The sequence below is a fragment of the Cololabis saira genome, chromosome 3 (assembly GCF_033807715.1).
Source record: "Cololabis saira isolate AMF1-May2022 chromosome 3, fColSai1.1, whole genome shotgun sequence".
NCBI classification, from domain to species: domain Eukaryota; kingdom Metazoa; phylum Chordata; class Actinopteri; order Beloniformes; family Belonidae; genus Cololabis; species Cololabis saira.
In genome coordinates, this window is record NC_084589.1 from 47,952,915 (window position 1) to 47,967,361 (window position 14,447).

Genomic DNA, 14,447 nt, shown 5'->3' on the forward strand with positions numbered 1-14,447 from the left:
TGTCCATAAGCAGGGCACTTCCTTGGCTCATGCCTGTAGCTGCATCTTGTGCAGTTTCCTTGAGTTCACATCTTTACATTCTGTGCTGTGGCACCACTGTCTTTCTGTTTGTCACGTTGTTTTTGGTTAGTGACTTTATTGACAGAAATTTCAACCTCTTCATGTAGACTTTTTAGCTGACACCGACTCAACTCACTGGCTCTGCAAATGTCTATTGCTTTATTTAGCGTGAGGTCCGGTTCTCTCAGTAGTCGTCCTCTCACTTGGTCATCTGTGATTCCACACACGATTCTATCTCGTATCAGTGAGTTGGTGAAGTGCTCATACTCGCAGTCTTTCACTTTGTTTTTTTAAATCAGTCACACATGCATCTATGTCTCTGATTTTCCTTGCACTCAAATAACAAACAGGGGCCTCAAATATGTCACAATTTTCTTTGGCTCACAATGTTGGCGAAAAAGTTCTTTCAATGTATCATAGTCATCTACGTCTTCATCAAAGTCAAAGGTTTTATATACCTTTAATTGCTTCGTCCCCGGCCACATGTAGGAACGTGGCTCTTTTTACTGCATCAGACTTTTCGCCGATTCTGCTGGCGACAAGAAACAGTTCAAATCTCTGGATTCAGACTCTCCAATTTTCCGCTAGATTTCCTTCTACACTTAATGAGGTTGGAGGTTTCATTTGCTCCATTTTGTCTTCCTATCTTTGTTTTACTTCAAGTTTTTACTCTGACACCATGTTATATATGACGCGGAAGAAGCCATTTCTAGAACAACAACTTTATTCTTCAACTGTCTCGATACCAACGCAGTAACACAAGAGTACAGTCACAGTGCCGCCTAATGGTCACACAGAGTAATGCACTTGTTTTCAAATATACTACATAGATGAAGGGGAAGACCGAAGGTTCAGGACAAACTTTAAACCTCACAAATACAACCAAACAATCAACACTGGGAAACACTTTTGACTTGTTAAAATCCTATCTTTTTGTAATTCCAGACCCCCCACAAGAAAATGTTTGTAAGGTGGAGGAGGACGGGGTTTTCAGTGACCAGCACCTCGATAACCTGGAGAAGAGCTGCAGCCCGGACCAGGAGGAACCAGGGCATCCACAGACTACAGAACCGGAGGAAAACTCCAGCGGTCAGGAGATTAAGCATGAGGTGGATGTCTCATTGGTTAATGTCGCTGATGTGAAAGTTGAAAATGGTGAACCAGGACCAAACTGTGGCCAGCTGCTGTTGCACACTTCTCCTGAAGCTCAAAACAACGATGAGGAAGGGACTGAAAGTTTACGCTCAGACTCCAGTAAAACTGCAGATCCGGAGCCAATGAGACGACACGGTGACCACGAAGATGCTGCTGTCCCGTCAGACAGCAACTGTAAATCAAAGCTGACCAAGACCCACACGGGGAAGAAGGTATTTTCTTGCAGCACTTGCAAGAAAGAGTTCAGTAGAAGTAGTATTTTAATAGATCACATGAAGATCCACACTGGCGAAAGGCCGTACCTGTGCAACACCTGCGGCAAAAGCTTTACTAAATTATCGAATCTTAAACGCCACATAACCAGTCACACGGGCGAGAAGCCCTACATATGCAAAACATGTGGAAAAAGTTACACAGAACGTTCCAGCCTGCTGGTTCACTCAAGGACCCACACCGGCGAAAGGCCTTACCTGTGCAACACCTGTGGGAAAACCTTTACTGATTCATCAGCTCTTAAACGGCACATAACCACGCACACGGGCGAGAAGCCCTACATCTGCAAAACATGTGGAAAAAGTTACAAAGAACATTCCAGCCTGCTGGTTCACTCAAGGATCCACACTGGCAAAAGGCCGTACCATTGCAACACCTGCGGGAAAACCTTTACTAAATCATCACATCTTAAACGGCACATAACCACGCACACGGGCAAAGAGCGATATTTGTGCAAGGCGTTTAGCCGCAGAATTGATTTGCTGAGTCACATGAAAAATCACCCGGAGGAGAAGTCTGGTGACTCGTGACAAATGAAGCTCATGTTGTCGTCCTCCGGGGGCAGCTGTCCACTCCTGTCTGACCCACAGAAGAAGAACCCACAGAAGTCCAACCACCACCTCCTGTGGCTGATGAGCCTAATCCCCTCCCCACAAGGGTTGTAGGTTCAACACGGATTTATGCTTCTCCGTCAACTTGACGCAGAGAGAACGATGTGGTTGTGTACTTTTTTTTTTAAAGTTCTGCATTGAGTTTGTTTGAATCCCTGTTCCTTCTTAAAATCGTATTATTTGTTGCTGTTGGTAACTTGCCATCTCAACGGTGCAAATAAAGAGCTGTTAATATTTGCTGAAGTTTCTTTAAACGTGACAGTTTATTTTGTTCATCTACAAAGCCTCTCTCACACATTCTCTTTCTTGTCTGTTTCTTCTTTACTCACATTGTCTTTGTAAAGTTAATCTGCAGCTCCATGTTGTTAAACTGAAAAACATGAAGAAACTTCAGAGAAACAAGGACAAAAGAAGAAACGCAACCATCAACATGTCAGAAACAGAACAACCATCCATCAGTCACCATTTTATAAATTTTGATGTCTGCAGCATTAAACAAAAAACCTTGAAGATTTCAGAAGTCAGTGCAGTCAGATACGGTTTGCTTTTATTTCCCCTTTAAAATGTTGGTATTGATTTAGATAAAACATTTGGTTTGCAAATGAATGAGGAAATGAGTGTGATGTGAGATATACATCACGATACAATACGATATTGCGGTATCCAAATTTTGCAATATATTGTATTGTTATACATTGTTCGCTGGAAACTGTTAAAGGCTCTGATGCATTTTAAGATCTGAGCTGCACGTACATCAGATTATCGTGATAATTCATGGGACAAACTAAGTCAAAACATGCAATTCAAATGATCCATGCTGTGTTATTGTAATTACGCAAGCTGAAGTTACGACATATTTGTGTACGTTTTTCATATTATTTACATAATATGAAATTTTAACAATATTTAATCAAATGTGTAGATGACCTTTAATATGAGTATTTCTGTAAATGTGTTTTTGTGTTTGTTTTCTTATTGGCATTGTTTGGAGCCAGGCTTTTATTTTGTTATATATTAAGACCAATATTTAGTGCTTTTATTTTGAAGGCATCTCTTGTAAACTTGTAAACATCAGCACTCTGGTCTTTAACGGTTAATGTTTAAAGGCTGTAGAAACGTTTTCTGCAAGACTAAACTAGTCTTGGGAGTGCTAAAGTGTGCCTAACCGACACAAAAAGCACCTGGCTGATACAAGGTTTGTTTTCTTTGTAAATGATATACAGTATTTATGTATATATTGAGTTTGGTTGTCTGTTACTGTCATGTATTGTGGTTAACGGTTTTGCTGACCCAGCGAGCTGCTGTGTTGGCCTGTATTTTTTTTAAGTCTTTTTTGAAAACCTTTTTATTTTCTTTGGCTTTTAGTGTACGGTAAATTAGTTGCCTGCATCTGTGAGAAGTGATTGTGCACTTTGTGTGTCTGTTCTTTGCCGTCTATTTTCTATTTTTTATTACTATTTTATTGATCATTCTAACATGTTAGTGATTTTATTATTTATACACTTTGTACTGTATTTTCTTTTGGTATTGTTTCATTTTACTGTATACTGTACACCACTTTGGTCGACCTCGGTCGTTTTTAAATGTGCTATATAAATAAAATTGACATTGACATTGTATTTGAGTTGGATGAAACTTGTATGTAGTAAGAGTAACATTGTTTTATTTTATTCCTTTATAGCTCTTACAGTGTGTTTGCAGTGATTTTACATTGAAGGAATAAAAACATCTGTGAACCATCAGTTAAATAGTCAATCGTCATCAGTCGGGGATTCTACAAAATGTATACAATCAAGTTGTACTAGATTTACAACTCGTCTGACACATGATTTATTCTAAAGCTGATGTTGAGATCCGTGTTGAAGCTGCAGATCTGCAGGTTGGAGAGCAGGAAGAAGAGGGAGGATCATCGGGATCAGATTCCAGGAAGAGGACACACTTTGGATTTAACCCTTTTATATCAGACATCCGTTTAGGAGTAAATGTCTTTTTACCTCAACTCATATTTAGTCAGAAATAATCATGAAAAATGTAATTAAGTTTTCATTTTAGATTGATGACTTATATTGTTAATTCTGGAATATTACACTCTCCATATGTAGAAAGAACAGCAGTGCCCCCTGGTGGTGAGTTATAAAAGCTCAACATAAACCCAAGAGTGAACAATCTATCTTAATAATAATAATAATAAAAACACAAATAAAAAAAGACTTTAGTGCATCAACAAGAGGAAAGTTATCAGTGACGCAGATTATTGGTACAGCGTGATCAGTACAACCAGCATTTAGCTCAGAAAACAATGTTGAAAGAGAAATGTCATGAAATGAAGTTGAAAAGTGGAGATGAACTTTTGTCCTTTATCCTCAACTTCCTCAATCACGTCATTTTGATCCAGATTGTTATTTCGCTGGTCTTGGCTTCATCAAATGACACATCCAGTGACAGAAGCCGTGCATAGGTGTTCATCCTGTCCAGGTGTTGGAAGGTGAAGTGAAGCCGAAGCCATCGCTTCATCCACTGATCTGTTGGCACGGTAGGAAAACTGATAGGAATCCACTGTGTCAGGAACCATGGAGTTGATGTGGGTTAAAAAAAGATGATCTGCTCTGTTGGTCTCTGGAGATGGTTTAATGAAAATGTTTCTCCATGAATAAGCACTAAAAATAACGTAAAAGTTCAAGACAGACTAATTATCCACAATATTTAACCAATAACAATGAAGTCATTAATGATATGAATGAGGTGGTTAATCATTTTAACAGGTATTTTGTGAGTGTTGGACCAAAGTTGGCAGAAAAATGTGTGATCCTGGATCAGCTGATGGATGGAAGGAAACATTAATAAGTAGAAATCCAGATTCAATGTTTCTCACAGCTGTGGAGGAGAGAGAAATCATAGATATTGTAAGTAAATGTAAAAACAAGGTGTCAACTGACTGTGGTGATATGACAATAGTCAGAAAGGTTATTGATGGATTGTTAACTGACATACAGCTGTAATCAGTCGCTCAGAACTGGGACATTTCCAAAAAAAAATGAAAACTGCAAAAGTCATCCCACTGTACAGAACTGGAGACAGACACCAATTCACTAATTACAGGCCTGATTCTTTACTCCCAACATTTTCTAAGATCCTAGAAAAAGTATTTATTTACAGGTTGGACAAATTAATGCCAATCAAAAGGCCACGCCCCTAATTACGCATTAAACTTCTTGCTTTATATAATTCCAACCTGCCACAATACGAGGAAAAAGAGGCTTCAAACCCCTGCAGAAAACCTGTGGGTGATTCATGCATGAATGAACCGTCATTCTGAGTTTGGGGGTTAGTTTGGGATCTTTATTCCCTCTAGTGGTTAAATGTTGGAAACTGCAGCTTTAAATGTGTCTTGTATATCTATATATTTCACACCAAAATCATGTTAATTGATCCTGATTTCCTTCCCTGTGTTCCCTCTGGTCGTACCATCTGAAGTTTACCTTCCCTCTGACTTAACTTACTTTTTTATTTTAATGCCAAACGGTGACTCATGAGTCCTGCATGTGCACGTCAATAATAAATCCACCGACTGGAAGCGCTGAACTAACCTAAGTTTGATATTTAAATGTTTTAATGTGTCAAAGACTTACCATGTGTATTATTTTGAAGCCCATTGCAATAAAAGTTTCTTAACAACATAAATGTTTTATGACAAATAATAAAGAACACATGAATTAAAAAATATTTTCTTTTTTTTATTGATATTAACAATCAGAAGCTTATCATATAAATTGCGTCAGCTCTCATTGTGTCGTAAAAAATAAAACTCCTTCTAAACCTTCTTGCTTGTGTTGTTTTCTCAGATATAAATCACTTTGGATAAAAGCGTCTGCTAAATGACAGAAGTCGTAGTAAACCAGTGATGAAAAGAATGTTGTATGCATTTTGTTCTAATTACTTTCGTTGGTAAATGAAATACTTACTGTAACTGCGAGAAGGAACTATGTCATTTGTTCAGACTCCACTGCAGCCCTTCAGAGTTTGACTTCAAATAAAACAACAAGAGAAGATCTAGTGTTGGAAATATTAATGGTATTGTGGAGGTTATGCAGAACTGGAATTACTGTGCAGTTTTGTTGGGTTCCTGCCCACATGGGTGTTGATGGCAATGAGAAAGCAGACAATATTGCTAAAAGAGCATTGAAATTGAGTAGTGAGGTAATTATGGAAATTCCTTTTGGTAAAGGTGAAGCAAAATCATGAATTAGAAAGGCAGTGAGGGATTCATGGCAGAAGGTGTGGGACAACGGTGTAAAAGGGAGACATTTTTATAACATACAGAAGTCAATTAACGTGAAGGTTTTCAAAGGAAAGTGTAGGAGAGAGGAAGTCATCATTTCTAGATTAAGATTAGGTCATTCTAGTTTAAAATCAACTCTGTATTTAATGTCAAAGTCCGTGTGTGATAAATGTGATGAGTGTGATGTCACAGAGAATGTAGAGCATGTGATTCTTAAATGTGGCAAGTATGAGGTAGAAAGGAACGCTTTAAGACAGGATGTACGAGCTGGGACGGGAATGGAGTTTAGTAGGTTATTAGGGAGGAGTGAGGTGATGAGGGATTGTTATAAGGAAATCCTTGTCTTTCTTAAAGATGCAGGGATAGATAATAAGATTTAAATGTGGTTATCTTATTTTATTTAGGTATTTCCTTTTCCCCCCCCTTTAAGTTAGACTGTAACCTGGTGTAATAATGATCCTGATGTTACACACTCCGGTACAGCAGGTGGCGGTAGAACCTAATAACGTTGGTTGTGATCCGCCATTAAACCTAGAGAAGAAGAAGGAGAGGACGGTTCTGTTGTTTCCTTTCTTTTTCCTCTTCAACAATGTCTAAGGTGAATCATCTGAGAGAGTTTATCGGTCAGCGACTAACAGCAGCTGCTGTAGAAATATTCTCCGTGTTTGAAAAAAGCATCTTGGAGTATGAAGAAGAGCTCGACCGTCAGCGCAGACTGTTGGACCTCGCCTGGAAACCTGAAATCAGACTCCACAGAGTCGGTACGTAACCCTGGAAAGTTGAATGAATGAACACATGAGTATGACTCCTACAAGATCCCTTTGTTTCCAGTTAAAAGCCGTGGTGATGAAGCAAACCAACTAAATGGGAAACTCCCCAGCTCAAGCAGCTGCTGATGTGGGATTCGGAAACATCCCGAACTAACTTGTTGTTCTGTTTACTTGGTGCTGCCTTTCACGCTCCATTCACACTCTGGACCAGACTCATATTTCACACTTTATGAATGAATGAATTAATGCATTTTTATTTGGAACATGTATATAAAAAATAAACAGTAACATCTTCATATGTTGGAAAAAAATCAGTAGGAAGAAGTTTACACTTTTTCCTAGTTCCTACCCTTTTACAACTCTATGAATTTACATTATTGCTATTATTATATCTACACAATATCCATATAAATATAGTCTATAAAAATACTATGTAAAACATGCCTATTACTATAAAATCTGTTGTCAAATATCTTGCCATTTCCATCTCTAAAGATTCAGCAGAACGTGAAAATAAAAATGTGTGGAGGGTAATTAATGAATGCCAAACCAAACTTAACTCCTGGTTATTAAGAGACATCAGTTTATTAGGTCGTATCTTCTTAACCAAAATGGAAAGTCTCTCCAGATGTATTTATCCAGCAAACTCGTCGTCTATTCCCAATAACGTAATCAAAAAGATTAATCAGGTTAACTTTGATTATATCTGGAGAAAGAAAATTCATTACATTAGGAAAACTGAACTGACCAAAGAATTCAAAGATGGAGGCCTGCAAGCTATAGATTTAGATTTTATTAATGGAAACCTAAAAAAGGAACTGGTTGAAATCTTTTCTACACAATAAGAGCTTTTGGTATCATATCCCCAGAGTAATTTTTTTGTATAGATATCTTTATTGAGGGCATTAAAAAAGAAAAAAAGATTGTTTTATTTTAAGAGAACAATAAAATCAATATTCCCCCCCCCCTTTTTTTTTTTTTACTTTTCATAACATTAATTAAACAAAATAAATAAATAATAAGAGAAAAAAGAAAAATAAGAAAAAGAAAAAATAAATTAAAAAAGGAAATAAATAAATAAGTAAAACAAAATAAAAACAACAGCACACCCTCTCCCCTTCCCTCCGTCACATGGTCAATAAATTACATCATTCAAAATCATTTAACATATGTCTATTAATACTATAACAAAAATGAATAATAAATATAATCAAGTCCTGTGTAAACACATTCATTAATACAGTAGATGATTCAGATCATTTCAGTTCAGAGTCATTTTTGATAAACTGGGAGGCATTGAACTGTTACTAAGATGCAACTTTACCGTTCAAATTTCATGCTTTAGACTTAATCGTTTATTTTGTAGAAAAGATGCAGGTCACAGTGTGAGATGTGAGATGACACTGGCAAAAAACGTGATGGTTGGAGGATTCTCATATAGGTGTTCATATCCAGGACTTAGATCGTTATATATGACACGGAAGAAGCCATTTCTAGAACAACAACTTTATTCTTCAACTGTCTCGATACCAACGCAGTAACACAAGAGTACAGTCACAGTGCCGCCTAATGGTCACACAGAGTAATGCACTTGTTTTCAAATATACTACCGTATTTTCACGACCATTCGGCGCACCGTGTGAAAAGGCGCAGCCTCATTTTTGTATCTCATTTTTAGATTTAAAACACACATACGGCGCACCGACCCAAAAGGTGGAGTCTACAGACACGGAGCTGCACACACGCGCGCCGCAAAACACACGCGCCGCCGCAAAACACACACACCCGCTGCAGAACACACCAGGGGCCTCATGTACTAAGAGTGCGTGGATTTCAACGTGGATTTCAACGTGAAACCGTGCGTGGAATTTACACGAACGCAAAAATTCCGATGTACAAAACCCTGCGTACGCCCAAATCCACGCAGGTTGCTCTGTACATCCCAATCAGTGTGGATTTGAGGGTACATGCGGGAGCACAACACTCCTGCTTGTCTCCTCCCTCAAATATATGTTTGAATATGATAATGAAGATAATTATCCATTAAAAACCGCTCATCCTAACAAGAAATGTACAAAAACAGACAAAACATATAAAAAAAAAACCATCGGCTCTGAGCTGGAATACATTTATTTGGGGGCATTTCTTCCGATTTCAGCTGCATATGGGTAATGCTGTTCTTTGCTTTGCGTTGCGTTCCGTGAAGAGTGTTGGTTTTATAATGATCGTACGAGTTTGTGACTGCGGTCACGCCATCTCCGCTTCGGAGAGTTTATTTTTTATTTTCGTAAACAATTAATTTGGCATGTTGACGGTAAACTTTGATCTTAGGGGAGGAGCTAAAGATGGATGAATGGATTGACGAGTGCCAGTCTCCGGAAAAAAAGACGACATGCGGAGCTGTAAACTCTCCCACTCCGTTAAAATCGTCCTGTGTTTATCCTCATATTTTTGTTTGGCCGTGCAGTTTTCCCTGCCATTTTGAGAGTGCACCACAAACGCAAAATTCAACGGGGGCGCACGCCCGTCTGGTTCATTGGGTTGAGCAGACTTATGTAAACCTTCCCCTGTACAGCGACGCATGTTCGATTCCAGTTGCGGGATATTTTGCCCCCACTTCCTACGGGTCTGTCCTCCACTGCACCATCAAATAAAGTCGCAAGAACCGCATGACACCCGGCAAAGAGCCGCGGGTTGGCACCCCCCCCCCCCCCCCCCCCCCCCCCCACCGCCTCGCACTGCGCATCCAGACACACATGACAGGCACGCACACACACACACACACGCACGCACGCACACACACAGACACAGACGCTTGCTTCCGCTCCTCCACATTATTATGAAAAAAAATAAAGAAATGGGGGAGAAGGGTGGATTTGTAAGTCGCGCTGGTGCTCCTAGTTAAAAACTATGTCGCACCGCCTCCAGAAAAGGTCGCAAAATGCGACCAATTGGTCGCAGTCTGGAGCCCTGCACACACACAAGCACACAAGTGTGCCTATTTAAAAATAGAGCGGGAGCAAAACTTAGTTTGATTGTATTTTATTTCATTTTTTACATTAATCAAACCCTTCAAAGTCCCGTCTCTCCCCCGCGCGGATCCCGTCTCTCCCCGGCGCGGACCCCGTCTTTCCCCGGCGCGGACCCCGTCTTTCCCCGGCGCGGATTCCGTCTTTCCCCGGCGCGGATCCCGTCTTTCCCCGGCGCGGAACCCGTCTTTCCCCAGCGCGAAACCCGTCTTTCCCCGGCGCGGATCCCGTCTTTCCTCGGTGCGGAACCCGTCTTTCCCTGGCGCTGGCACCATTTCATGAAGCGAAAGCACCAAGACAGACCTCCATGAAAATGTTCAATTTTAATTTCTTCCGCCAGCGCTACTGCTTTCAGTCTGAGGATGGTCTCATTCACGTCCGCAACTCACAGGTGCTTCACACGCCCCCTTCTGCCTTTACCGTTCTCATGGTGGCCGTCCACCTTACATTACCGTAATACAGGTAATAGATACGGCGCACCGTTTCATTGGGTGCGCAGCACATTTATAAAAGGAAAAAAGAATTTTATGTGCGCCTAATGGTCGCGAAAATACGGTACATAGATGAAGGGGAAGACCGAAGATTCAGGACAAAGTTTAAACCTCACAAATACAATAAACAATGGGAAGCACTTTTGACTTGTTAAAATCCAATCGTTTTGTCCCTTTTTTGTAATTCCAGAACTCCCACAAGAAAATGTTTGTAAGGTGGAGGAGGACGGGGTTTTCAGTGACCAGCACCTGGATAACCTGGAGAGGAGCTGCAGCCCGGACCAGGAGGAACCAGGGCATCCACAGACTACAGAACTGGAGGAAGACTCCAGTGGTCAGGAGATGAAGCACGAGGACGTAGAGGTGGATGTCTCATTGGTCAATGTCGCTGATGTGAAAGTTGAAAATGGTGAACCAGGACCAAACTGTGGCCAGCTGCTGTTGCACACTTCTCCTGAAGCTCAAAACAAAGATGAGGAAGCGACTGAAACTTTACGCTCAGACTCCAGTAAAACTGCAGATCCGGAGCCAATGAGACGACATGGTGACCACGAAGATGCTGCTGTCCCGTCAGACAGCAACTGTAAATCAAAGCCGACCAGGACCCACACGGGGAAGAAGGTATTTTCTTGCAGCACTTGCAGGAAAGAGTTCAGTAGACATAGTATTTTAATGGATCACATGAAGATCCACACTGGTGAAAGGCCGTACCTGTGCAACACCTGCGGAAAATCGTTTAGACAATCATCAACGCTCAAGAACCATACAATGATCCACAGGGGCGAGAAGCCCTACATCTGCAAAATATGTGGAAAAAGTTACAGGCAACGTACCAGCCTGGTGATTCACTCGAGGACCCACACTGGCGAAAGGCCGTACCTGTGCAACACCTGCGGAAGAACCTGTACTCATTTATCGGATCTTAAACGCCACATAGACACGCACACGGGCAAGAAGCGGTATTTGTGCAAGACGTGCAACAAAGGTTTTAGCCGCAGAATTGATTTGCGGAGTCACATGAAAAATCACCCGGAGGAGAAGTCTGGTGACTCGTGACAAATGAAGCTCATGTTGTCGTCCTCCGGGGGCAGCTGTCCACTCCTGTCTGACCCACAGAAGAAGAACCCGCAGAAGTCCAACCACCACCTCCTGTGGCTGATGAGCCTAATCCCCTCCCCACAAGGGTTGCAGGTTCAACCCGGATTTATGCTTCTCCGTCAACTTGACGCAGAGGGATCGATGTGGTTGTGTACTTTTTATTTAAAGTTCTGCATTGAGTTTGTTTGAATCCCTGTTCCTTCTTAAAATTGTATTATTTGTTGCTGTTGGTAACTTACCGTCTCCACGGTGCAAATAAAGAGCTGTTAGTATGTGCTGAAGCTTCTTTAAACGTGACTTTATTTTGTTAATCTACAAAGCCTCTCACACGTCCTTTTTCCCGTCTGTTTCTTCTTCACTCACATTCTCTTTGTAAAGTTAATCTGCAGCTCCATGTTGTTAAACTCTCTCCATCTACTCCGTTCAGAGGTTATATATTGTGATGTTATCCATAGTTTGCTGACAACTGTAAAAGGCTTTATGCATTTTAAAATCTGAGCTGCACGTACATCAGATTATCGTGATAATTCATGGGACAAACTAAGTCAAAACACTTTTATTCAAATGATCCATGCTGTGTTATTATAACTATAAGTTACAACATATTTGTGTACGTTTTTCATGTTATTTAAATAATGTGAAATTAACAATATTATTGAATCACATGTATACAATCAAGTTGTACTAGATTTACAACTCGTCTGACACATGATTTCTTCTAAAGCTGATGTTGAGATCCGTGTTGAAGCTGCAGATCTGCAGGTTGGAGAGCAGGAAGAAGAGGGAGGATCATCGGGATCAGATTCCAGGAAGAGGACACACTTTGGATTTAACCCTTTTATATCAGACATCCGTTTAGAAGTAAATGTCTTTTTACCTCAACTCATATTTAGTCAGAAATAATCATGAAAATGTAATTAAGTTTTCATTTTAGATGGATGAATTATTGTATTGTTTATAATTCTGGAATATTCCACTCTCCATATGTAGAAAGAGCAGCAGTGCCCCCTGGTGGTGAGTTATAAAAGCTCAACATAAACCCAAGAGTGAACAATCTATTGTAATAATAATAATAAAAACACAAATAAAAAAAGACTTTAGTGCATCAACAAGAGGAAAGTTGTCAGTGATGCAGATTATTGGTACAGCGTGATCAGTACAACCAGCATTTAGCTCAGAAAACAATGATGAAAGAGAAATGTCATCAAATGAAGTTGAAAAGTGGAGATGCACTTTTGTCCTTTATCCTCAACTTCCTCAATCACGTCATTTTGATCCAGTTTGTTATTTCACTGGTCTTGGCTTCATCAAATGACACATCCAGGGACAGAAGCCGTGCATAGGTGTTCATCCTGTCCAGGTGTTGGAAGGTGAAGTGAAGCCGAAGCCATCGCTTCATCCACTGATCTGTTGGCACGGTAGGAAAACTGATAGGAATCCACTGTGTCAGGAACCATGGAGTTGATGTGGGTTAAAAAAAGATGATCTGCTCTGTTGGTCTCTGGAGAAGGTTTAATGAAAATGTTTCTCCATGAATAAGGACTAAAAATAACGTAAAAGTTCAAGACGGACTAATTATCCACAATATTTAACCAATAACGATGAAGTCATTAATGATATGAATGAGGTGGTTAATCATTTTAACAGGTATTTTGTGAGTGTTGGACCAAATCTGGCAGAAAAATGTGATCCTGGATCAGCTGATGGATGGAAGGAAACATTAATAAGTAGAAATCCAGATTCAATGTTTCTCACAGCTGTGGAGGAGAGAGAAATCATAGATATTGTAAGTAAATGTAAAAACAAGGTGTCAACTGACTGTGGTGATATGACAATAGTCAAAAAGGTTATTGATGGATTGTTAACTGACATACAGCTGTAATCAGTCGCTCAGAACTGGGACATTTCCAAAAAAAAATGAAAACTGCAAAAGTCATCCCACTGTACAGAACTGGAGACAGACACCAATTCACTAATTACAGGCCTGATTCTTTACTCCCAACATTTTCTAAGATCTTAGAAAAAGTATTTACTTACAGGTTGGACAAATTAATGCCAATCAAAAGGCCACGCCCCTAATTACGCATTAAACTTCTTGCTTTATATAATTCCAACCTGCCACAATACGAGGAAAAAGAGGCTTCAAACCCCTGCAGAAAACCTGTGGGTGATTCATGCATGAATGAACCGTCATTCTGAGTTTGGGGGTTAGTTCCCTCTGGTCGAACCATCTGAAGTTTACCTTCCCTCTGACTTAACTTACTTTTTTATTTTAATGCCAAACGGTGACTCATGAGTCCTGCATGTCCACGTCAATAATAAATCCACCGACTGGAAGCGCTGAACTAAACTAAGTTGGATATTTAAATGTTTTAATGTCTCAAAGACTTACCATGTGTATTATTCTGAGGCCCATTGCAATAAAAGTTTCTTAACAACATAAATGTTTTATGACAAATAATAAAGTACACATGAATTAAAATGTTTTTCTTTTTTTTATTGATATTAAAATTCAGAAGCTTATCATACAAGACATTCTCAGAAAATTTGAATATTGTGATAAAGTTCTTTATTTTCTGTAATGCAATTAAAAAAACAAAAATGTCATACATTCTGGATTCATTACAAATAAACTGAAATATTGCAAGACTTTTATTATTTTAATATTGCTGATCATGTCT

The 14,447-nt window shown here is 39.8% G+C and overlaps 1 protein-coding gene across 1 annotated transcript in view; it reads left to right on the plus strand.

The window, feature by feature from the left end:
- LOC133440720 (uncharacterized) overlaps positions 1–14,447 on the plus strand; it is a 66,396-nt gene that overhangs the window by 41,746 nt on the left and 10,203 nt on the right. Inside the window, exon 6 of the mRNA XM_061718039.1 lies at positions 1,392–1,895. Coding sequence (XP_061574023.1) covers positions 1,392–1,895 — 504 coding nt within the window. The remainder of the gene's footprint in view (positions 1–1,391; positions 1,896–14,447) is intronic.